The following is a 27,130-nucleotide window of genomic DNA, read 5'->3' on the forward strand; positions in this document are numbered from 1 at the left end:
CGTACACACATACCTGGTCCTCTGATTGCCGACCATCATGAGAAGATCCAATACTAATGCTAAGAAAAAAGCTGGAGGGGACATCTCACAACACTTTCATAAAAATGATAAATCCTCCTCCTCTTCGGATCCTCCCTCGCCCTGTCTCTCCCAAATGGACAAAGATGGGGCTGCCCCGCCTACTCCGTCAATGAAGGAGGACATTCTCGCCCTACGTTCTCTCATAATGGACTTTAAGGAATCCATGGAATCCAAATTAGATAAAGCGGTTACCTCAATCAGGTCCGACCTCTCATCACTGTCTTCTAGAACCTCGAAACTAGAGTCCCAACAGGACTCCCTCCAAAAAGTCCAAACTGAGCTTAACAGGGATGTCGATCATATCATTCAAGATCTATCAGATTTGCGCACAAAAAACGAAGACCTGGAGAACCGGGAAAGGAGATGCACCTACGGATACGCAACATACCAGAATCAGTCCCCCGTCAGATCTAGAGGCATACCTTTACAAACTTTTCTCCTATGTCGTCCCCGATATCAGACCACAGCAACTTAATCTGGAAAGGGCTCATAGAGCTCTAAGACCTAAGCCACGTGAGGGTGATCCCCCAAGAGATGTCATTATACGCTTTCTCAGCTTCAAAGACAAAGAATTGGTTCTTCATCCGACGAGAGGGAAACCGCACATACTATTTGAAAATGCTAAACTGCAGTTTTATCAAGATCTGGCTCCATCCACGATCATTAAAAGAAGAGAACTTAGGGACTTAACGAGCGCCCTCCGCACTCGCGGTATCCGCTATCGCTGGGGCTTTCCCTTCAGACTGCTCATCGACCTTAATGGAAAGACGATAGTCACCAGGGATCCCACTGAAGGGAAGGACTTCTTGGCCCACTTAGAGGACTCTGGTTCCCCCCCTGCGAGTCATTCCAACCCGTAATTGAACGTTCTACTCTCATGGCCCGACACTGGTCGGGTTCCACTCCTGAGACTATCTTTTTGATCTCGCAAGTATTCGTTTAAATTTCATACCTTACTGCGTTTGTAAATTCGAGCTATGTTGTGGTTGTTTTTTGGCCCGTCTTGCCCCCTTGGGCGCACCCTAGGTACGCGGGTCGGGAACTTTTTTTTTCCCCTCTCCTTCCACGTGCCTTTATGGGGGTGCCTGATGGGTCACGCGGTTTGAACCATTCCATACAGTCTAAAGCGATTTGTTATTTATTTATTTACTGTTATAAGACCGTTTCTTACAGGATACTTGCTCTACCTGTTGCCCTCTGATTATTCTTGTTCACCCACTCTCAGACATACCAAATATATTGTTGTTGTGTTTCTTTTTTTTTTTCTCTCTCATTGGTTCCTAGGGTAGGCTGAGTATATATTCTACCTATATTGAACCGCGAGGTGCCTATGGCCCTCCTTAATGGGCGATGACTCACCTTGATTCCCCCCGAAGCACCCTGAGGATATTTACCATGTTATATAATTCTTTATGTCTAGGTCGTTGTTCTAATTGTTGATTACCGCGACTCAATGTCTTTGTCTATTTTTCCATTCTAATTTAAAATTTTCTTGACTACATTGAAGCGGTTATTTCTTGTTTTATGTGATGTATTCAATACTTAATGTATCTGCTATGTAGGACTTCTGTCCTAATATATATATGTGTACGTGTATAGGTACATGTAATTTTTTTTTTTTCTCTTCCTCCTAAGAAACCACTGGTGGGACTTGGACCCCACCACTTAAACTTTCTTACCCTCACTTACCTGCTTTCCCCGCTTTATTGCTATAGGTGTTTTACCTTTACTCTTTCTCCCCACTCTCCCTTGATGTGATCCGAGGGGAAATCGGTTTCACCTCAAATTGGACTACTTTGGTCCCGACATCTGTGTGTTTATTCCTCCGCTGAACGCGAGGACTCTCCATGCAGACTCTCCCCGTTCTCACACCCGTATCTCTCTCAGTTTATATTCTACTCTTCCTAATCCCTGACAAGTCGGGTGTTTTAATCCCCCCCCCCCTTTTTTCCCCCCTAATTTTCCCCTCCTTCTCTCTCTCTGAGTCTCGGACACCATGTCTCTAACCCTAGCGTCCCTGAATGCCAAGGGTTTAAATACTCCCCAAAAACGCTCCTCACTGTTCAGATCCTTACAAACCCTTCATTCGGGTATAGTTTTTATTCAAGAAACACATTTCAAAGCCACTTCACACCCATCCCTAGAATCTAAACGGTTTCCTACTGCCTTCTACTCCTCTAGCCAAACTAAACATAATGGAGTGGCAAGCATGCTCCACAGCAAAATTCCATTTACCCTTAATTCTGTTCACAGAGACTCTGACGGGCGTTATATTATTCTGATTGGGTTATCTGGAATGTACAATAGCCAACATATATGCACCGAACCCTGGACAAGCTTCTTTTTTTAACTCTTTTTTTTCACAGAACTGACTAAGATTAGAAAGGGCTACCTACTTCTCGGTAGTGACTTTAATGCAGTCCTCGACAATTCTTTAGACAGGTCCTCCTCCACGCCCCAAGCACAAACCAACTCTTCAAGCCGTTCTCTAAATAAACATATCACAGAGTCTGGTCTTTTCGACGTTTGGAGAGCCCTCAACCCCACATCTTGAGACTATACATTTTTTTCAACACCACACCACACTTATTCCCGAATAGATCTCTTTCTTTGTTGTGCCTCCGTAGCTAAACATATCGTAGGCTCCACTATAGTCTCCAATCCGTGGTCAGATCACTCCATTGTGACTGCTTCCTTTGACTTTCTAGATATCCCTATATCTCGCCCTCCGCGGCGTTTGAATGAAACATTACTAAAAATCCCGCAATTTCAAGACAAGATAAACTCTGCCATAACAGATTATTTCTCTCTTAATAATGTTGACCCTCCTTGTTCTCCCTTGGTCTGGGAGGCACACAAGGCTGTTATTAGAGGCCACATAATTAGCTATGCCTCGCATAGAAATAGAGAACACAAACTAAAATTAAAGACCCTCATGGATGAGGTTCACACTTTAGAAACCCAACATAAACGATGCCCTACTCGAGCTCTATTTAATCAACTAACTATTGCTAGCGCAGCTCTGAACGCTTTGTTAGCGGAAAAAACAGAGAAATCTCTGCGCTGACTTCAGCAAAAATTTTATGAAAAAAGCAACAAAGCTGATTCCCTTCTGGCCAATAGACTTAAAGCTAGGAAAGCTCAGACAGCTATTAAAGCCCTGAAAGATGATACAGGGACTCTTCAATATAGCCCATCCGTTATTAACTCCCTCTTTAAAACATACTATGAAAAATTGTATAACACCTCGGTCTCCCCAAACACCTCACCCCCGGGTACTCCCTCAATCTCAGATTTTCTCACCTCCTGTGACCTTCCTCGCGTGGACTCAGAGACTTCACTGGGCTTGGATAGACCCATCACTGAGGATGAAATGAAGTTATCCCTTCAATCGCAAAAACCATCTAAAGCCCCAGGACCAGATGGTTTTCCAATGTCTTATTATAAGACTTTTCAGTCGACTCTAGTCCCTCATCTCTCCCAAATGTTTAATCTGGTTCTAGAAGGGTCACCCTTTCATTACCAAACTACTAGGGCCACGATTACAGTTATTCCCAAGCCTGGCAAAGACTCTCAATCTGTTACTAACTACCGTCCCATTTCACTCCTCAACACTGATTTGAAAATCTTTGCTAAAATCCTGGCCACTCGACTTAACCCAATTCTTCCTTCCCTGATTCACCCTGATCAAGTGGGTTTTGTCCCCTCCAGGCAGGCACTAAATAATACTAGACGTACCGTTGATGTTTTTCATCACATTAACGTTAACAAACTACCTTCTCTAGTGCTTGCCTTGGACGCGGAGAAAGCCTTCGACAGGGTTTCCTGGCCATTAATGCACCAAACCCTTATGCAGTTCGGTCTTCGAGGAAAATTCTTACAAGCTATACAGGCCTTATATCATAACCCTTCTGCTACGGTCCACGCAGGTGGACTTTTATCTGACTCATTCTCTATTACCAATGGGACCAGGCAAGGGTGCCCTTTGTCACCTCTCATATATGCACTTATTATCGAACCTCTTGCATCTCGCATCCGTGCCAACCCTGACATATCAGGTGTATCAATTAATCACTCTCAATACACCCTTTCCTTATTCGCGGATGACATTCTCCTAACACTAACCAACCCACTCATCTCCCTTCCAAACCTTTTCCATGAACTCAATATATATGGCTGTCTTTCAGGTTACAAAATAATCATTCGAAATCTGAGGCGCTTCCCCTCCATATTCCAGGTGCTATTAAACACCTATTGCAATCTAATTTTTCATTCTCATGGCGAAAAAAATCGTTGCAATATTTAGGTGTTCAAATAACAAAATCATATGGCTCACTTTATCGCGCTAACTACCCCTCACTTTTCAGGTCGATTCACAGTGATCTTCAGCTTTGGCGGTCACATTTCCTGTCCTGGATCGGTCGCATCAACGCAATAAAAATGAACATGCTCCCAAAATTGCTATATCTATTTCAGACACTCCCGATAAGGGTTCCGTCTCATGCTCTGCAAGCTCTCCAATCGTCGTTCGGTAAATTTATTTGGGACCACTCTCCCCGGCACACTAAACGTTGGGTCGACCTGGAAAGTGATTTGGCTGCTGTCCCCTCGGTTTCTTATTTCCCATGGCTGCACCACACACATTATACCCCAGCTATCGCTTCCTCTCCTACAATAGGGCTAACTTTGCAACATTGGGTGTCACTTAATAAGAGATTGAAGCTAGCCACTTCCCCATCTCCTCTAACCCCTCTTTGGTGTAACCCCGCCTTCCCACCGGGCCTTTCACCCTCGATGGCTCTTCCCTGGATCTCATCGGGGATCACGCGAGTTCATCACATTGTGGATAAGCATGCTCTAAAGTCTTTTGCAGATCTACAGGAAAAGTTTGGAATCTCTAACTCTTTGCATTTTCAGTATTTACAAATTCGTCATTTTATTTCATCCCTCCACTTATCGTACCCATTGCAAATCCCGACCCCCCAGAAAGATTTTGCATGTACAACTCTACAGATAAGGGGACTATCTCATTCTTATATAAATCTATTTTGACTTTGGACCCCCCCCCCCCTAATTGAACCTCATGATCAGAATTGGGAAACAGATTTAGGGTTACATTTAGCAGCGGAGGAATGGGACTCAATCCATACAGCGATATCTAAATGTTCCATAAGTGTGACCATACGTGAAAATGCATATAAGGTCTATACCAGATGGTACTTAGTACCTGAGAAACTTCATCGCATTTATCCAAATACATCCAATCTATGCTGGAGACAATGTGGGGAAGTGGGTTCATTTTACCACATCTGGTGGTCATGCCCAATGATTACCCGTTATTGGGGTATGGTTAGGACCCTTATTAATACCTTCGCTGAGCCCATGACACCCGTTTCTCCAGTGAACTTACTACTATGTGCCCCAATAGACAATGTTTCCATAGAAACGAACACATTGATTCTCCATATCTCGAGTGCGGCTAAATACCAAATAGCGCGTAATTGGAAAGCTGCTACAGCCCCTGACAAACAGGAGCTATTGAATAGAATATGGTTCATCTCAAGGATGGAATATATAACCAGTCTAAAAAATAATACGATACTAAAGTTTAATTCCGTATGGCTCCCTTGGTATAGGCTTCACAATACTCCTCTTCCAGGTCTTGGATGAGGCTCTGACCCCTTCCCATTCTCTCCACCCCCTCTCTCCCTTTTTTTTTTATATTACCCGGACCTGTTGGGGACCCTCGTTTTTCATCCTCTACCGTTACCCCTCCTCTCCTCTTCCCTACTCTCCTCTATTCCCCCACTCCCCCGGTTTGTAGTCTTTCTCTAATTTATGTTTATAGTTGTTTTTCAACATACTTTCCAGGCACCTTTTTTCTATTTGTCTATAAGAACATATGCTAGTTGACAATGTCTCTTTATAGTTAGATTGTCGTTGTATACCTGTTAGATGCATCTTTTTGCATTTTTTTGGTTCACTTTACATGTACATTTTCTTTTTCAAACAGAGATGTCTTACTTGTCGATGCAGGTGTGCATATTTGTGTGGGCGTGTATGTGTGCACATGCGTGTGCGCGTACACGCATCCACCCTGTTTCTTTTTTTTCCTATTTCTTTTCTTTTTCTTATTATTGTATACCTGTATTGAACCATTTACTCAACCTCTCCTGGCATTTGGTTGCTACCATTTGACCATTTGCTGTCATCTCTGTGACTGTTTGTATTTTCAATAAAAATTTTATGATTGAAAAAAAATATATGCTGCTATCTTTATTGATATGTATTTTATCTAAATTATTTTGTGTACCATATTCAAATTGTGCTTCACTATATGCGCATCTTTTTCTTCCCATTTTTATGTCACACCTATGAGTCTTTACAAAAAAACTCTGGAATCGTTTGAACTGTGACTACACTGTGGAGCGCAGGATAAGTCCTTTTTCAATTTATATTTTGTGATCACTTGTGGTAAAGGTTTTGGGAGCCTTCTGAGAGAGTGTACTTATCCAGCTGCTCCTTTGCGCACTAAGTTATTCCTGCATTTCTTTTTTGTGTACACTGCTACTGCTGCTGTGTGTGTGAGAGAAGGAGAGCGCAGCGTGTGACTCTCCTGTCCCTCAGTGCTCAGTCTGGTCTTCGGCGGCGGTGGCAGCGTGTATCTCAAATCAGGCGGTGGTTTGTGAGCCAATCAAAGCTTGCGGTCCGGCAGCCAATCAGGAGCTGCTGCTGCCAGTTTGCGAGATCCGATTGTCTAACGAACCGGCGCCTCATTTGAGATACATGCCGCCGCCGGAGTCCGGACTGAGCACTGAGGGGCAGGAGAGGCGCACACTGCACTCTCCTCCCCTCACACATAGCAGACAGCGGCTGCAAGCATGGCAGTCACGCCGGCGGTACTGCGTACCGGCTGGCAATTTCTTACCAGTACGCAGTATCGCCCCGTACCGCCATACTTGCAGCATTGTATATAAGTAGAGCGCCACAGACCTGCAGGAATGATTCACAGAGGGCTGATGCGCAGGGAAGACTTGTTTTTAGGAAGTCCTCCCTGCACATGAGCTGGCTGTTATTGCTGCACAGGCTGGTGCATCTCCACGTATGGGTGGTAGGAGCCATAGGTGTGCCCCCTCTCTGCCTGGGCCCAGTACTCCAGTCCTGGCAGTCGTCCTTCTTCCGCCCCCCACCTCCTCCCCCACCCCCACCCCTGATGGCAGCCCTGCATGGAGCTCTACCCCCAGTTTGTTGTCTGTTGATACCTATAGTCAGGCTCTGATTATCTTTTATTTATGTATCTACTAAAGGACCAATCTTACAAGTACTAACATGCTGCAAATACGCTGGGACAGGAGAAAAAAAAATCATTAAAGAGGATTCTACTGAGAAGATCACTTCAAGGGAATTAATAGTATACATGGAATAATGGGAAGTCATGAGATCAGAAATATAAGTTCAAATACTGTAACTGAGACGTACTGAAGACAAGGGGGGTCATTCTGGGCCGATCGTACGCTGCAGTTTTTTGCAGCGTAGCGATCGGGTCAGAACTGTGCATGCGCCGGCGCTGCAGTGCGCCGGCGCATGGCCGCCCGTCGCTGCGGTATGATCGCCTCTGCCTGATTGACAGGCAGAGGCGGTCGATGGGCGGGAGGGGGCGAAATGGCGGCGCTTGGCCGTCGTCTTGTGGGCGCGGTCCGGCCAATGCAGGCATGGCCGGACCGTGCAGGGAGTGGCCCGCAGCGGCTGCGTGATGTCACATGCAGCCACTGCGGGCCGTGGAGCGATGAGTAGCTCCCGGGCAGCACGCTAAAGCTGCGCTGGCTGGGAGCTACTCTTGAAGTGCAAGGGCATCGTCGCTGTGCGATGCCTTTGCACTTTTGCGGGGGACGCCCTGTGCTGGGCGTCCCCCGCATGTTTGAGTTCATGATCGTAGCTGTGCTAAATTTAGCACAGCTACGATCAACTCGGAATGACCCACAAGGACTCTTCTTTAGAGAGAGAGAGAGAGAGAGATTAGTGTCAATATATATACATTTCTATGAAATTCCTCCCTGAAACCTTCAGAAAGAATAGTATGCTGCGGTTTGTGTAGCATGCGCTGCCAGCTGCCACCAGTGCTAAGTTGGCTAAAAATGATCTGAACAGAGATATCAGGAACATAGACCACAGTAGCGGCTCTTGCCACGGGCAAGCAGGCTTTTTGCCCGGGGTACCGCTGTTCTGAGGGCGCTGCCGCCACTGCCGTGGCAACAACCGCTACTGGTGCCGTGCCGTGCGCCTGACGTCATTGCGCACTGCACGGCATTGTGAGAGCGGCCGCAGCTGTTAGAGGTCATAATTGACCTCTAGTGTCTGTGCAGTGTGCGGTGCTATGTGAGAGACGTCATGACGTCTCTCCTATAGATCCGAGGAGTGGCGGCCGGAGACGGAGGACAGCAGCAGCGGTCGGGAAGCAGGAGCGAGGCTGGTGAGTTTGTTTTTTTAAGCGCTGCTACTAGGGGCACATCTACAGGGGGGCACATCTACACTACAGGGGGGCAAAACTACAGGGGGCACAACTACTGAGGGCACAGCTGCAGGGGCAAAACTACTGGGGGCAAATCTACTGGGGGCACAGCTACAGGGAGGGCAAAACTACAGGAGGCACAGCTACTGGGGGCAAAACTACTGAGGGCACCGTTACAGGGGGCAAAACTATAGGGGAAAAATCTACGGGGGGCACAGCTACAGGGGGCAAATCTACTGGGGCACAGCTACAGGGGGCACAACTACTGAGGGCACAGCTACAGGGGGCAAAACTACTGGGGGCAAAACTACAGGGGCACAGCTACAGGGAGAAAAACTACTGGGAACAAATCTACTGGAGGCACAGCTACAGGATGCACAGCTACTGAGGTCAAAACTAGAGGGGGCACAACTAATGAGGGCACAGCTACAGGGGGCACAACTACTAAGGGCACAGCTACAGGGGGTAAAACTACTGGGGGCAAAACTACAGGGGGCAAATCTACTGGGGCACAACTGTGGCCACGCCCCTCCCTTATGACCTATGAAGCCACACCCCTATTTTTGGGCACACGCCTACTGCACACACTGACCCTGTTTTGTCTATTGGGGGGGGGGGGGGCGCAATGGAAACTTTTGCCCTGGGCGCCACAAGGTCTAGAACCGGCCCTGATAGACCACCAGGGTCCAATGCAGTTACTAGCTACGGTGACATAACTTTATTGAAGCATATTCTCTGACTGAATTTATACTTTAATACAGTGGTTCTCAAACTCGGTCCTCAGGACCCCACACAGTGCGTGTTTTGCAGGTAACCCAGCAAGTGCACAGGTGTATTAATTATTCACTGACCCATTTTAAAAGGTCCACAGGTGGAGCTAATTATTTCACTTGCGATTCTGTGAGGAGACCTGCAAAACATGCACTGTGTGGGGTCCTGAGGACCGAGTTTGAGAACCTGTGCTTTAATAAATACTAGTGTTGCTACGGTTTCTGGGAAAAAGTAATGGTCTCCTTATATCAGTTATGTTTCCTCCCTATTAATAACATTGCCACTAAGTTTCATAATTACTGTTCAGACAGGAAATATACTGTAGCTACAGTATCAGGTATATCCGAAATAAACATCGAACAAGGTTCCATGTAGGAGTTTTTCTGTGTTGCTTTCTTGATGTACAGTGCATCCGGAAAGTATTCACTGCGCTTCAGTTTTTCCACATTTTGTTATGTTACAGCCTTATTCCAAAACATTACATTACATGTACATAAGTATTCACAGCCTTTGCTCAATACTTTGTTGATGCACCTTTGGCAGCAATTACAGCCTCAAGTCTTTTTGAATATGTTGCCACACGCTTAGCACACCAATCTTTAGGCAGTTTAGTCCATTCCTCTTTGCAGTACCTCTCAAGCTCCATCAGGTTGGATGGGAAGCGTCGGTGCACAGCCATTTTCAGATCTCTCCAGAGATGTTCAATCAAATTCAAGTCTGGCTCTGGCTGGGTCACTCAAGGACATTCAAAGAGTTGTCCTGAAGCTACTCCTTTCATATCTTGGCTGTGTGCTTAGGGTCATTGTCCTGCTGAAAGATGAACTGTCGCCTCAGTCTGAGGTCAAGAGCGCTCTGGAACATGTTTTCATCCAGGATGTCTCTGTACATTGCTGCATTCATCTTTCCCTCTATCCTGACTAGTATTCCAGTTCCTGCCACTGAAAAACATCCCCACAGCATGATGCTGCCACCACCATGCTTCACTGTAGGGATGGTATTGTCCTGGTGAGGATCGGTGCCTGGTTTACTCCAAACATGACGCCTGGCATTTACACTAAAGAGTTCAATCTTTGTCTCATCAGCAGGGGCGTATCTACCCATTGGCCAGGATGGCACTCGCCAGGGGCGCCAGGCAAGGAGGGGGCACTGCCTGGTGGTGCCACCCATGGCCTAAGGGTAGAAAAGTAGTACTGTCAGACTGTACCTGCTGGAGCAGCGCCGGTGTCTGGCAGTACCGCATTTGTAATCAGACTTTAAATAAAATATAGCTCCCAGCAGCCCTTGTTGATGTGAGCTCCCGGCAGCAAGGGCTGCTGGGAACTGACGTTTATTTTGAGTCTGATTACAAGTGCGGTGCTGCTGGACACTAGTCTGATCACTAGTGCAGCGAGGTGCTGACGGACACCGGGGCCGCGGCGGCAGTAACAGACTCTGACCAGGTACACAGCAATTGTTATATAGCACAGTGCTATAGATTTATTTGCTGTTGAAGATAATAAAAAAGTGGAAGTGTTTGGGAGAAGGGACTGTAGTACCTGGAAAACTCCACGATTTTCATGCATGTTAGATGTAAGTAAGTAGTAAGTAAGCGAAAACTTTAACTTGTTGAGTGTAATAAAGAAACTACATGCAGTATCTTACCTATTTCAAGGCCAGGTTCAAGGAAATGTATATCAGTTAATTGTATAATTGATCATTTTATCTTGGAAGTGATGGCACCCTGATGTGTTTTCTAACAGGAAGCACTTCTACCATCCAACTAATGGTGTTTGGTTAATGGCTGGGTCCATCTAAGGCTCATCTCACAGCATCTCATTAGCCTTTCATTCGGGATGCAGTCAAGATGCCGGCGTTTGGCATCCCGGCGGTCGGAAAGCTGACGCCAGCATCCCAAAACTGTTTGGAATGCTGATGCTGGCATCTCAACATAGATAGCGATGCAGAATGCCAAAATCTGGATCGAGTCGGTGCCAAAGTCTCCACTGACAAGCCGCGTAGGAGGGTTAGGGTTAGGCTGCGAGGGTGGGAGGGTTAGGGTTAGGCTGCAGGGAGGGAGATTAGGAAGGGTGGGTTAAGGTTAGGCACCACTGAAGAGGCTGGAGGGTTAGAGTCAGGCTGTGGGAAAGGTGGGTTAGGGTTAGGGGGAGGGATGGTGTAATCCCAAGACACTAATGTGCGGTGTAATGTGAATAAGGGACACTACTGTTTGGCATAATTTGAATTGGAAGTACTATTGTGTCCACACCCTTCCCCCACAAGACCATGCCCTATTTCCAATACTCACACCTTATTTAAAATGTGTGTAGGGGGGCGCCAGCCCCTTACTTTGCCAGGGGTGCACGGACCCCTAGATACACCCCTGCTCATCAGACCAGAGAATTTTGTTTCTCATGGTCTAAGAGTCCTTAAGGTGCATTTGGGCAAACTCCAGGAGGGCTGCCATGTGCTTTTTTCTAAGGAGTGGCTTCCATCTGGCCACTCTACCATACAGGCCTGATTGGTGGATTGCTGCAGAGATGGTTGTGCTTCTGGAAGGTTCTCCTCTCTCCACAGAGGAATGCTGTAGCTCTGACAGAGTGACCATCAGGTTCTTGGTTACCTCCCTGACTAGGGCCCTTCTCCACCGATCGCTCAGTTTAGATGGCCGGCCAGCTCTAGGAAGAGTCCTGGTGGTTCAGAACTTCTTCCATTTATGGATGATGGAGGCCACTGTGCTCATTGGGACCTTCAAAGCAGCAGATAGTTTTCTCTACCCTTCCCCAGATTTGTGCCTCGAGACAATCCTGTCTCGGAGGTCTACAGACAATTCCTTTGCTTGGTTTGTGCTCAGACATGCACTGTCAAGTGTGGAACCTTATATAGACAAGTGTGTGCCTTTCCAAGTCATGTCCAATCAACTGAATTTACCACAGGTGGACTCCAATTAAGCTGTAGGAACATGTCAACGATGATCAGTGGAAACATGATGCACCAAAGCTCAATTTTGAGCTTCATGGCAAAGGCTGTGAATACTTACTGTATGTACATGTGATTTCTTAGTTTTTTATTTTTAGTAAATTAGCAAAAATCTCCCAAAAAACTTTTTCCATGTTGTCATTATGGGGTATTGTGTGTACAAATTTGAGGGGAAAACGAATTCATTCAATTTTGGAATAAGTCTGTAACATAACAAAATGTGGAAAAAGTTAAGTGCTGTGAATACTTTCTGGATGCACTGACTGTATATTATGTGGCAGTGTTCCAAGCAAGGTTTAGGTATTTATTCCAGAAAACATTCTGGCTGGTTTACACAACACAACTCTCCACCAGACCATAACAGATATCATGATGACAGACCAGGGACGTGCAGTCAGGGGAGGCAGGGGAGGCAGTGCCTCCCCTGTCATTAATGAGTAAAATAATACAAAGAAGATACTTATGACACATAAGTATCTTCTTTATTATTTTACTCATCATTAAAGTGTGCATAATTAGTTTGGGAGGCACCGATCGTGGTGCCTCCCGTATTGATTGAGAAAAGATATGGGAGCGGGGGGCGGGGGCGGGCACGGGCGGGGCCTAGCAATGGGCAGGAAAAGCCCATTGAAATTGCATGGGAAAGCGGCACCATTAGAGGTGCCGCTTTCCTACAGGGACGTGCTTTCAACCTATGAAAGCACGCCCCTGTGAGTGAGGCCACAGTGATTGGCCAGCGGATCCGTCACTAGATCCGCTGTCAATCACTGTGGGCGGCGGAGGTGCGGGATGCGGCGGGCCGGGCGGCGGAGGTGCTGGCGGTGGAGATGCGGGCGGCGGTAGCGGCAGCGGGACGCGGCAGTACGGACAGTTCAGCAGAGTTTGGCAGCAGAAGCGGTACACATTTCAAAAATGGCACCTCAGCGTCATTTTAGAAATTCAAGATGGCCGCCGCGAGCCAATCATGGCTCGCCGCGTCATCGCCCTGCCCCCTCCGCTGACTTATATAAGTCAGCGCGAGGCAGCGGCTGTCAGTCTGACGGCGGAGGAGGAGCTGAGAAGAGCTCCTGAAGACCGAAGACGCCGTGGAAGTGCTGGATGGGCGGCGGCTATGCAAAAGAGCTTAGCAGCCGCCGCCCACCAGGTGAAGACGCTGGAAGTCCTGGGAAGGCGGCAGCCATGCAAAAGAGCTTAAAGGCCGCCGCCTCCCAGGTGAAAACGCCGGAGGAAGACGTCAGAAGCCCTGGGGAGGCGGCGCCACCCCCCCCCCCCCCCCCCAGGTGAAGACGCCAGAAGCCCTGGGAAGGCGGCGGTTACGCAAAAGAGCTTAAAGGCCACCGCCCCCAGGTGAAGACCCTGTTTAATAAAGGTTTTTTTAAAGTACGTGTAGTGTGGTTTTTTTTATATTTTCTTTACAGGTGGACTACAGGTGCCAGCGGGCCCTTTATGTTCGGGCATGCTGGCACTTGTGGTTCTCCAAGTGCCAGCATGCTGGGGCAGGCTTGCTGGGACCTGTAGGCCACCTGTAAAGAACAATATTACTATTCTTTACAGGTGGACTACAGGTGCCAGTGGTCCATTTATGTCCGGGCATGCTGGCACTTGTGGTTCTCCAAGTGCCAGCATGCTGGGGCAGGCTTGCTGGGACCTGTAGGCCATCTGTAAAGAACGTATTAGCATACAATGAACCCCGCACCCACCGCCACCAGGGGTGCGGGGCATAGCACTGGGCTATCAGCCCAGTGCTGGCTATTGCTCGGGAGGGGGGACCCCATTTTCATTTTTTGGGGGCCCCACTTTCCGAGGAATACCAGCCCTGGGCTGACTGGATTGGGGGGTGTTTAATGGCATGGCAGGGGGACCCCACACTGAGTGTCTCAGTGTCTCCCCTGCTATGGCATTACCCCCCCTAGCTGGTTCTGCCTGGTGCTGGTTTTAGCGGTGTGGGGGGACTGCACTTTTTTTTCCGGGGGGTGGGGGTGTTTAGCTGCAGTGCCTTCCCAGCCCCTGACCTCACCGCACGTCACTGTGACAGACAGTAATGACTCTCCTATTGATTAAAAAAATGAATAAGAAGAGGTCTGTCACTCAACTGTGGTATATGTAGTAATACTCCTGTAATGGAGTCAATGTTTGTATGCATTTATCTCAATAAAAACAGAATATATATTTAAATTCTAAAAATAAGAGGAGGTCTGTTTACGGAGCAAATGGGGTGGGTGGAGGACGTAGGGTTGCTGTAGAAATTAATTATCACGCTATTTAAGAGACCACTATTGTGAACCCTCAGTTAGTGAAGGAAATATTTGAATCTAATTTAACATCTGATACTACCTGGATATAGGAATTGCAGTATTTACCATTGATACATTGTAATCTTTTCTTTTTGGATTACAGAATTGGGGCTATAAAGACATTTTACAAATGTACAAATGTAGCCACTCTCATCTTTGCACGATGTATATGCGTTGCGGCAAAACAATTGCAAAAAGTGTACCCGCAAATGTTTGCGTACAAGTGTATGTACCCACATGCCCATAAGCAATGGCAAATTGCCGGGTGTGAATAGTCCAAGCCCAGTGCGCAATGCAGCATGCCGCATTGCGGCAACAATGAACGTGGCTACATCTATATGTTTTGGCCTGTAACACCTATTATCTATTTATATGAGTGGTGATTACATAGGTCTGCTTCTAAGTTTATTATTTTTCATTATTTTTACTAAGCCAATCAAATTTGATATTAATTGTTTATTATTATGTATTTACGCTGGGCAGTATATTTTTTATGCAATTTTTAATGCATTTGCATAAAGTTTGCATTTGAGTTATTTTATTTGTCATTAGAAACCACGCCCTCTTTTGTGTATAAACGACTATTTGAAATGTGAAATGTATAGTGCCAGGCTGTAGTTTAATATGGAATCCTATAGGGCAGGGGTGGGGAACGTTATAAGGCCTCCTAAGCAATTTGGTCTGGCCCGGCCAAGGCACCTGCAAGCAGAACTAGGAGGGGGCGTAGCCTGGATGCGGAGGAGTTCCCTGTAACATCATCTCTGAGTGGCCGGGCTGAGGCACCAATCAACTGCAGGCAGGACTAGGAGGGGGCGTAGCCTGGCTGGCTTCACTCACGAGGATCGTAAAGCTGCAGCGGTGTCCTTCCAGGTCTCAAAAAGCTCGGTGCCAGCAATCACTGCATCTCTGCCCCCCGGCATCTGAGGTCAGCACTGCACTGCCCCCCCCTCCCCCTTCATTCCCCCATCCAGTCAGATCAGTGGCTCCCTGCGGCCAGGGACCAGAGTTCCGCGCCCGCCTACCACCTTCGGTCTCCCAGCAGCAACATCTGATTAGAGGAGGTGGTGGTGAGTTCTGGAGGCCAGATAGTGCAGATGGACAGTGACCTTGGTCTTTGCACTCACTCACATACTTCCTTACCCCACATTCAAATTGAGCCAGACCAAAGAGAAGCAGTTCCAGACATCACATTAGGGGTGAGTTAATTACATTTTTTACCAAATATTGTAGGCTAATGTTAAAGTTGATAATTTTTGTATGGCCCACCGAAGGATTTTAGAAATATCCAAATGGCCCTTGGTAGAAAAAAGGTTCCCCACCTCTGCTATAATACAATACAGAGTTCAGTTCATTTAATGTTATTTAAAAAAAAATAAAAAAAAACATTTCAGCACTATTTGACTTTCTCCCCAAGTAAAGTCTATTTTTTACACACAGACAAAAAATGCACTGGGTTAATGATAATACGATCACTTTGAAGTTACTGCAGTGGAAAAACAGCTCCAAACTTTCTTTTCTGTGGTGAAATGTCAGCTGAGGATTTGTGAATAGTTCAGCCTGTCAATCAGGCAGATCCTGGCTCAGGAGTCCAAAATGACAAGAACTTGTTTTGTTTGTCATTTTGACATTAGCAACGGTAATGTGCTGCTCCACAATGCAGAACTGTGGTTACATGCACGTCGCGTTGAAAAGCTGTAAATAATTAAAGCAATTAGCGGTGAGGTTTCCAGCGGTAAGACCAGTTGGTATTAAATGCCGGGTAAGCATCTGTCAGCTGCGTATGTTATTTTCCACTGACTGAAAAATAAAAGTCTACATTTTCTTTACTTGACATGGTTAAGGGAAATGCTACCTGGTATATTGCAGCAAAGGCCTTTGTGGATATGGTGAGTGTTAATGGAAGTAATTTTGACAACAAATGTCATTTTGTCACCAGCCACAGTACACAACACTAAGAACAGGGGCGTTTCTACAGAGGAGGGGGCCCGAGTGCACCTCCGGGTGGGCCCCCTCCTCTATACGGCGCTGTAGACTCCGGTTTTGTGCCGGAGTCTACTGCGCATGCGCAGTTCTCCGGAAACATGGCGCCCGCCATGATCCAGAGACCAATTTGGCAGCGATTTCCGCTGCGATTGCAGGTCCCGGCGCTGGACTCCGGAAAGGTAAGTGTTAAAATGGGTGCAATGGGTGCGGTGTGGGCCCCCCCCCTGGACCCAGGGGCCCGTGTGCACCGCACCCATTATAGAAACGCCAATGACTAAGAATATTGATGGTAATAGTGAGGTTTACAATCAAACCAACGGAGATTCAAAACCAGCGATGACTGAAAGTAAGAACCTTGCTGTAATTTTACCGCTAAATTCACAAAGTAATTTAAAAAAGGGTGTGGTTCATAGGGTCGACCACACTTAGGTCGACAGTGTCTAGGTCGACCACTATTGGTCGACAGTAACTAAGTCTTCAACTAAAATAGGTCGACATAAGCATTAGGTCGACCTGAGCAAGGTCAACATGACAAAAGGTGAGTTTTTTACATTTTTTTGCTGTCATTTTCTTCGTAGAGTGACTGGGAACCCCAATTAGTGCACTGTGTCCCCTCGCATGGCTCACTTCGCTCGACATGCTTTGGGCAAGGTGCCTGGCTCCGCTGCCGCTGCGCTCGGCACAGGGTACCATTCTAATCGTAGCCCACATGGATCATAAAGTATGAAAAAAAAAAAAATTTGAAAAATTGTGAAAAACTCATGTCGACCTTTTGTCATGGCAACCTAGAACATGTCGACCTAGTAACCATGTCAACATAGAAACCATGTCGACCTAATGCATGTCGACCAATAGTGGTCAACCTAACGCATGTCGATCTAAATGTGGTCGCCCTACAGACCGGATACCTAAAAACAAAAAAACTACACTATGATCAACAGCAAGTAGCTTTGTGTGTTTTCTATCTCCTTTATGTTACATTTGGGATGTTTTTGCTACTAGATTAAAAAAAAAACTTTTAGGGGTTAAAGTCAATTGTAATTCAGGTATTTATTTCTTAACATACATACATGATCGAGTCACATTATTACGACCACCTCCTACATCGGCAACGCATAGCCCATGAAGTGTGTCACATGTCGTGTGCTGGCTTGGTGGGTATATAAGGTGTGTGATAGGCCGCCTGCACACATATCACTCGTTGTAGTCATGGGTAAAAGGGGCGATTTATCCGAGTTGCAAAAACGGATGATTGTTGGCTTTCGGGCCAAGGGTGGCAGTATTTCCGAAACAGCGCAGGTACCGTGTACATTGTAGTTCTGTCCCTGTATGTGATACGGATAACATTAGCAATAAACATTTATCATGGGTTCATTTACTGTGAACCATCATAAACAATACTGTGCACTATAACATTGAAAGATACTTCAGTTTACAGTATATCAATCCAAAAATAGGATGAAAAGATATTACATATCAGTTCAGTTGTAGGGAGTAGATATATTAAGGTAGTTTTGCACATCACACCTGCCTGGTCAGACACTTGTAAGTAAAGTCTTTGCTGGGACAGTAACTTACCGGAGGAACGGTCCATGGAAGAATATATTGCTGCATTCTGGGAAAGTGATTACCAGTAAGTCCATGATCATAATCGTAAATGACTGTATTTTATGTGTGATCTTTTATACATTTTGCCCATAAACTGGTAAAAGATGCAGTCATAGAACGCTACCCAGCTCTGATGGTTCTCAGACACCTAACGAAGAAACATCTTGGGTGGGATGACAATAATGCCGCCCGAGTTCGGCTGCCGTGCGGGATGCCGGCCGAACTCAGACTTTTTTTTAAAAGGCGCAATCACTTACAAGGCATGGTTTTGCCTTGTAAGTGGTTGCCCCTTTAAAAAAAGTCTGAGTACGTCCTGCGTCCTGCACTGCAGCCGAACACGGGTGGCATTACATCCCGCGCATATTTGGGAGATTTCAATCAGATGCAGTAATTTATTGCGGATGAAAAAGGGTGGTAGCCTCTGGCTTTAACACCCAGGGCTATTCAATTAGAGTCCCTTTTCTTGCCTAGTAAATGACCATGTTAACGTGCGTTAGCCCATAGAATCTGGGATAAGTTCCCAGACCTATGTGTTAATATGGTCACTGCACTCGAAAAACAGGCCATTTAACACAGATTTCTTTTCAAACCGGCTTGGAAAAAAAATCTTCATTAACTGCTGCCTTCGGGGCTAATTGAATAGCCACTTTTTTTCAATTTGCCTGCAGTAAATCACTGCAGCTACTGTAACTGAATTCCTCCCATAGAATCCTGACAATAAATTAAGATATATAGTTTAATTATGAGCATATATCTAGATGTCAAACCCTATAGAAACATACACTGAACAGACAAGGGAAGTCTTCCTGCTAAATTAGATATTTGAAGACAATATTGTACATTGGTGGTCATTCCGAGTTGTTCGCTCACTGCCGATTTTCGCAGTGCAGCGTTTAAGTGAAAAAAATGCAAAAATTCGCATGCGCATGGTACGCAGCGCGCATGCGCTAAGTACTTTCACACAAAACTTTGTAGATGTACACAAGCTTGAGCGACATTTTTTCAACGCTCGAGTGATCGTAGTGTGATTGACAGGAAGTGGGTGTTTCTGGGCGGAAACTGGCTGTTTTCAGGGAGTGTGCTAAAAAACGCAGGCGTGCCAGGTATAAACGGAGGAGTGGCTGGAGAAATGGGGGAGTGGCTGGCCGAACGCAGGGCGTGTTTGTGACGTCAAACCAGGAACTAAACGGACTGAGGTAATCGCAGTCTAGGAGTAGGTCTGGAGCTACTCAGAAACTGCAAGGAATTATTTAGTAGCAATTCTGCTAATCTTTCATTCGCTATTCTGCTAAGCTAAGATACACTCCCAGAGGGCGGCGGCCTAGCGTGTGCAATGCTGCTAAAAGCAGCTAGCGAGCGAACAACTCGGAATGAGGGCCATTATGTTATAAGGGCATATTTATTGTAATTATTGTTATGTGTCCAGAAAATGAAGAATCCTTATCACCAGATGGGCTACTGCACATGCATGGCTTTCCAGCTGCATATGTGTAATGCAGAAAGTGGCATAAGGTTCTCCTGCAGCCCGCTGGCAATAATTATTGAGAAGGCTATTGCCAGGGCTGCCCTTAAACATGCAGAGGTGTTAGCATTACTGAGATGCGATTGCATCTCCTTGCTCACGCACGCACAGAGCAGGCCCTACACATGTGCACTGTGGCGGAACACTAGGAGTTGCGATCACATCTCCGTAGCATTAGCTACTGAATAAGGCCCTTAACTACTTGCAAATTATTGAATTCCATTGGCAAACGCAGGATTTCTAAAGGGGGGGTTTCCAAATGCAATCCATAATCTCCCACTCTGCGGAGCAAGTGCAGGAGTCTGGGGGAGCGGTAGAAGAACCTAGTAACGACCCTGAACATTGGTACTTTTTATACATTGGATACTGTATGGAATAGAGCACAGGTTCTCAAACTCGGTCCTCAGGACCCCACACAGTGCATGTTTTGCAGGTAACCCAGCAGGTACACAGGTGTATTAATTACTTACTGCCACATTTTAAAAAGTCCACAGGTGGAGCTAATTATTTCACTTGTGATTCTGCAAGGTGATCTGTAAACCATGCACTGTGTGGGGTCCTGAGGACCGAGTTTGAGAACCTGTGGAATAGTGTATTAATATTTAACGCTATAGATTGTCTATTGTATAGGCAGTATCAAACATATTTAAATAATGGCCCTCATTCCGAGTCGTTCGCTCGGTATTTTTCATCGCATCGCAATGAAAATCCGCTTAGTACGCATGCGCAATATTCGCACTGCGACTGCGCCAAGTAATTTAACAATGAAGATAGTATTTTTACTCACGGCTTTTTCATCGCTCCGGCGATCGTAGTGTGATTGACAGGAAATGGGTGTTACTGGGCGGAAACACGGCGTTTTAGGGGCGTGTGGATAAAAACGCTACCGTTTCCGGAAAAAACGCAGGAGTGGCCGGAGAAACGGGGGAGTGTCTGAGCGAACGCTGGGTGTGTTTGTGACGTCAAACCTGGAACGACAAGCACTGAACTGATCGCACAGGCAGAGTAAGTGTGGAGCTACTCTAAAACTGCTAAGTAGTTTGTGATCGCAATATTGCGAATACTTCGGGCGCAATTTTAAGATGCTAAGATACACTCCCAGTAGGCGTAGGCTTAGCGTGTGTAACTCTGCTAAATTCGCCTTGCGACCGATCAACTCGGAATGAGGGCCAATATAAATAAGATAAGTGGTCAGGAAAAGGTTAAACATATCATACTATGGGGTCTATTCATGAAGCAGTGAAAAGTGTGGAGAAGTGAGCCAGTGGAGAAGTTGCCCATGACAACCAATCAGCATTGAAATAACATTTATAATTTGCATACTATACAATTGTACAGAGCAGCTCATTGGTTGTCATGGGAAACTTCTCCACAGGCTCACTTCTCTACTCTTTTCACCGCTTCATGAATAGACCCCTAAATAAATAAACATAATAGAACCAGTAGTAGACAGAAGTGCACTTTCTAAGCACATATTCTCCCACCTCATGGAAAGGCTTCTGTCTCTTCTCCCTGGCAGCTACCTTCATATTATATACCATTGCTATTGTTGTTAGAATTTGAGCCACTTGCCAAGAGGAGGGGGGTTTCCAGGCAACAAGAAACCCCCCCTGCATTTGCCTATGAATTCATAATAAGGCTTCATATAATAGGGCCTTATAAAACCATATTACAGCCACATTTGTATCTTTTACTATATGAACAAATAACAAATATACTCTGGCATGATAAAATGGATTTTGATTTCACTGAACAAGTAACAGTTTATGAACCATACTACAAGGAGCAGAGTACAGCTCACGCTGAAGGAGCAGTTTATAATTCACAGTACTGTGTACACATATATTGACAAAATACTTAAAAGAAAACTTACAGCTAAGAGAGAATGACTGAAAAGTTCACTGAATTGACACTAGCCATGAATATAGACTGAGCCAGTCAATTGTCTGAGACAGTAAGTCTTGGCAACAATTGATCACAGATATTTAACTAATGCATTCAAATGTCACACAGGCTGCATCAATACTGTGCTGCTTGCATGGGTACAGCTGTATAGTCACGTTCTATATAAGTGCTTTAACTAAGATGTATTTCCGGGATGGGAATGTTAAAGTAACCAGGCATGATTAAATTAATATTAGTATGTAGAGTTGGGGATAACCGTAAATTGAATAAAATAAATACAAAAGCATCAATGATAATAACCATTGTATATCCCTTTTTTACAATGGAGGCAGCCCATTTAGTAGGCTGCTCCAATATTCCTCAGACTAGAGCACTCGTGCCTGTTCTCCAGGAATGTCTGGAAGACTCATGAATTTCGGATAGATCTCCCAGACTCTGGAGAGAGTAGCGAAAGCTCCCGTATCCCACCCACTTCCCCAGCGAAGGGAGCGATCCACAGGCTTGATAATGCAACTTTCAGTATATTGCATCATTAAGCCCCAACCTCACTGTGACATTGCACAGCAGGGGGCGGGGTCATGATCATGCACAACATGTGACCAAAAATCCCCCCTGCCTTCCTCCCAGAAAGTGCCTCTTGGAACTCTCTTCTATGGATCACCTAGACAGGAGGCATGCAATGTTTGCAAGAATGGAGTACAGCCTACAAAGATATAAGTCATGTAGAGTCAGAAAAAATATTTATTGAGTGTCATATGAAACCAAATAATTCCACACATACGGACCCTTGACACTCACTAGTGCTGCCTTGTCTCACCCACTATCAGGATTGGAATGGCTAACCAATCACACGGCATCTAACCCCCAAAAATGGGACTTGATGGCTCCATACATAGCCTGGCAGATTATATAATGAAAACATAGCGGAGGTAGAACTCAATTAAGCTGTCAGCTTCGGCAGTAGCAGACATCTGGGAGGCGAACTAGGGACCTGGTTCTGGGTCTCTATAGTGACCTCCGAAGAGAACTTGAGCATGGCATAGCTATATTAAACAAAGCCTATAACTCAGTGCAGGGGTGCCACGGGTTAGTGGTCCAGGACCGATTCAAATTATTTACGGTCAATGTAACAGGCAAAAGCAGTGCTGGTGGCTGTCAATCATAAAATATGTGAATAAACAGAAGTGAGTCCTGTCCCTCACCACACAATTGACCCTAAGGATAACATATAAACACAATTTACATAAGTAAATATTTATTTCTAAATTTCTCAATAAGAAACGTTTGGCCTAGGGGTGCCGTGAAAAAAAAATTATACTCTAGGGTGCCGTGATTCAAAAAAGTTTGGGAACCACTGATATAACTGATAAACAGCCAAATTTGAGTATGGGATGCATCAAAACAGGAACCCAAAAAGACACTAATAGATATCAGTCAGTCCCCATTTATCAGGGGATAGAATCCTGCTTTGCAATTTAGCACTAATTTCAATTTTCCTGAATGAATCTATGATCAAGTCCTATGGCCAAAGCTTATTGGACAGCTATGCAATGCAGCCGCCTGAAGGCACATATGGCGGAAAACGGTGGTAGTCTTGACCACTGTATATCTTGGTCCTTCCAGTGGCTAGATACTAACATATACTGGTATAACTGTCATTCATACATGTTTATCATTTCAACTTGGAAACATTTGTCACAACTCCTTTCATTGAGATAATTAATGTATGTTTCAACTTTTTTCAAAGGAAGAAGTATATGATTAATGGACTGTCTAACTGAAATTTACATTTTAGATTGCTTCAAACCCCCTCTTCAAAGCTGCAATGACAGGATAATACTGTACATTTTCCTTTTCAAACTAGTGAAATCCTCATAATCCAATGCATAGAGACACCTGCATAGTGACAAAATGCATGGCTGTCACACCACTTTTACAGCTGCATAAAAACCTAACCTGGAAAACATTATAAATGTAACACTTTAAAATAGTTGCAGAGGAGGGAGATGTATGAGCGAGAAGACCCATCTCAATCTCCATGATTGCAGTTTCTGATTGTTTTAATTAATACAACTGATTATGTATGGCTGCCAGAGAAAACGCCCAACAGTGTTAGACTGGGGCAAGAAGGGCCCACCAGGGAAATGCAGTGGTAGGTGCCCATGTTTAGGGGTGTGGTCAGTCTCCAGAGGGGGCGTGGCCAGCTGCCTAACCATTAAAGAGTGCATGGGCTGGGACACTAGATAAATATATATGATAAATATATATAGTAAATACTGCTAGTGCATGCATGATAATGTACCAGATTAATACCAGCAATGCACTGTAGATTATACACCATAGTCCTGTGCAGTATAAAGTAACAAATGTATAATTTATAATTCAAGCAAACAGTCTAGAACCTGATCCCTAGAGGAGGAGGTAGGCCCCCAGGTAGTGGGGCCCACTGGGGGTTACCCCAGTACCCCATTGGGCCAGTCCAATCCTGCTTAGATCTTTGTAAGGCTATTCATATGCCTAACCCAAGCATGCTTAAATTGCTCTACTGTAAGCAGGGAAATCTGCTTGCTCGGTTGGTGCTCAACCCTTAATGGGACAGCGAAGGAAACGGACCGTATTTATCTGATGGCTTTCAGCAGTCAGAGCCACCACAGTCTGAATCCAAATTTGATTCTTGCAGATATTTTGTTTGCAGGTTTCGCAGATCGAGAACAAGATGTTAAATAAGAATGTGGAACGGTTTACCATTCTTGTGCTGCCGCAAGGCAAGCCTGCCAGATGAAGAGTCATCAACCGGGGTCCATCGCCCTGCTGTCCAGGGCAGTGGGACCAGAAGATCTGGTAAGAGACAATCACTCCTCTGGCGCTTTAGACGCTTTATGACTAAACGGAGACGACCCAAAGCTGGCCAAACTGATGTCACCCACCTCGTCAGTGAGAGCCTGAAGAGTTCCCTGTCGTGTGTTGACTTATCAAGCTTCACCCAGGCCACAGACCATACCTTTGCTAAGAGGTCTGCGTCTCCAAAATGCCAGATGGTGCACGCAACCACCAGCGAGCTGCTGCGCAATCTTGGGGAGTTCTTATGCCGGAGGTGTGACAAGCTGAAGAATCTGTCACCTCCAAACATCATTACATGGGTGACAAGTATAGACCAGCTTCTCTCTGGATGGGGACAGCTAGTAGGCTTTCTTACCCCAGCCAATGTCGTGTTTCTATACATGCTCTGCTGAGAGGTAATGCCTGTACCTGGCTTTCACATACATAGGCAGTGAGACCTCCTACCCACTGAGGCCTTTCCTAGTCGAAAGCTCAAAGGAGGGCTTTTGGAGCCGTTGCCTCTCAGTGATTGACCAGATAAGCTTAAAGATGATGCGCATCAATGCCGACCATGAGTATTTCACCCAGCTCTTTAATGATCTCAGAGCTCAGGGTGGACAGAACGACACAAATATGGCTTAGGATAGTATACACCTGTCACACATTGGGGTTTCAGACCCTGTCATCTGACCCGGGGGAGCAGCCTCATGTCCATTGGTGCTTCTTTTGGCCGCTGGAGACATCCCCGTGCGGTGGAAGTATGGATGACACCATCTTGGCCTATATCACCTGACTTTAAACCAGCTATGGAAGTGAAGTCATTGCCAGAACAACGTCTCCTGCTATCTTGCAATCAGCTCCAGGCTCTGCACCATACACCACAAGCTCCATCATCAGCTCCAGGCTGTGCACCATACACCACAAACTCCATCATCAGCTCCAGGCTGTGCACCATAGACAGCCTGTGCTCCACACAAAGCAAGATCTCCCACCAACCCAGCCTATGTGAATCTCATAGTCGCTCCCAAGCCCGGATAAATGGGGAAGGGTGGTTTCCGTGGCAAAGGAACTGTAACGCCCAGCTACGTAGCCAATGGCAGGACAGCTCTCAAAAACCGCTGCAAAAACTAGCGCAAACAGCAAACTGATGTGTCAGAGACAGTCTTATGGGTCTATTCATGAAGCAGTGACAGTGTGGAGTAGTGAGCCAGTGGAGAAGTTGCACATGGCAACCAATCAGATACTACGTATGATTTTATAGAATGCACTTTATAAATGTTATCTCAATACTGACTGGTTGCCATGGGCAACTTCTCCACTGGCTCACTTTTCACTGCTTCCTGAATAGACCCCTTAGTTTTTCTTATTTAAAGCTACACTACCACCTAGGAAACATTTTTCCTAAAGCACTAATACGCCCTGGTACAGCCCTGCTGCCCCAGCAAGTGATGCCATGACCAGTGTTGGGCTGTGACATGAAGGGCCCAACGGGTAAATGCAGTAGTAGGGGCCCATGCTTAGAGACTTAGCTAACCAGTAGTGTTCTAGGCCCCTTGATGAATATATATATATATATATATATATATACATACATACATATATACACAGTAGTAAATACTGCTAGTGCATGCATGATAATGTGCCAGATTAATAACAGCAATGAACTGTAGAAAATACACCACAGTCCTGTGCAGTATAATGTAGCATATGAATAATGTGTAATTTAAGTGCAAAATCTGATCCCTAGAGGAGCGGGTGTGCCCCCAGGCAGTGGGGCCCACCAGGGGTTTTCCCTGTGCCCCTGTGGGCCAGTCAGACCCTGACGCCCAACACTAGGCGAAAAGATCTTTTTCCTCCAGCAAAGGGGCTTATGTAAACAGGTGCCAAAGTCCTGGATATGTGACTATGCATTCATAGTGTTAATTAGTTCCCACGCGTAGTGGAATATTAGCAAGCCACCTTCGGATTCACCTCCCAGTCATGGACTACAGCAGGACTGATCCATGGTGGGATCGTAATCCTGAGAAGCGATTTCTTTATTACTGATTATGTGTTGAATATTTCTATGTTTCCCTTTGCACTATGATTTCATATTTATGGGTATTCGTGTTGTTTGGAGGTCCTGTGGGTATACTTGTGCTTTATGAGTGTACACGGGCTCTGCCAAACAGCTCAACGTTTTTATTTGCTATGCAACGTAAGTTATGTTCTCAGGTTTCTTGGATAGTTGATGAAGGTGGTTCCATATTTCTGCAAGATCTATAAATTTCAAATACTGTACGACCTGCTAATTTAATTAGATGCCGACTTAGTTCTAGGTATTATACTGCTTATTTTAATTAAGGTATGTGACCTATTCCCCTTTACGGTGTCTTAAAGTTAAAGTTGTTAGTTAAAGGGCCTAGTGAAATGTTTATGTTGCAGGAATGATGGAAGAAAAATCACTAAACCCCTTACTTTGAGGGTTCTACTGTGGTTTGGTGGCCTTCTCTGGCCTCAAGCGAGGTCATTTTGGTTTTCCTTTTCTTGTTTTCTTTGTTATTGCTTACCTTTTATTTGTGTGTTTTTGTCCAGTCCTTTTCCCATCAGGATTACATTACTCTGCCTTTACAGTATGTATGATTTCCCCAATTGCGCAAATTGACTTGGGTCTGCAATATTTTCTGTTTAGGTGTGATAATG

The 27,130-nt window shown here is 45.6% G+C and overlaps 2 protein-coding genes across 4 annotated transcripts in view; one reads left to right on the plus strand and one right to left on the minus strand.

Moving 5' to 3' along the window:
- Positions 1-27,130, minus strand: part of PTPRN2 (protein tyrosine phosphatase receptor type N2) — a 1,612,706-nt gene that overhangs the window by 1,278,773 nt on the left and 306,803 nt on the right. The gene's annotated exons all lie outside the window — the stretch shown is intronic.
- Positions 24,508-25,090, plus strand: LOC134928703 (cyclin-dependent kinase 5 activator 1-like). The gene is given in 2 exon segments (XM_063924718.1): positions 24,508-24,866; positions 24,868-25,090. Coding segments are annotated over 2 exon segments (582 nt in total).

The sequence above is a fragment of the Pseudophryne corroboree genome, chromosome 5 (genome assembly GCF_028390025.1).
Source record: "Pseudophryne corroboree isolate aPseCor3 chromosome 5, aPseCor3.hap2, whole genome shotgun sequence".
NCBI classification, from domain to species: Eukaryota; Metazoa; Chordata; class Amphibia; order Anura; family Myobatrachidae; genus Pseudophryne; species Pseudophryne corroboree.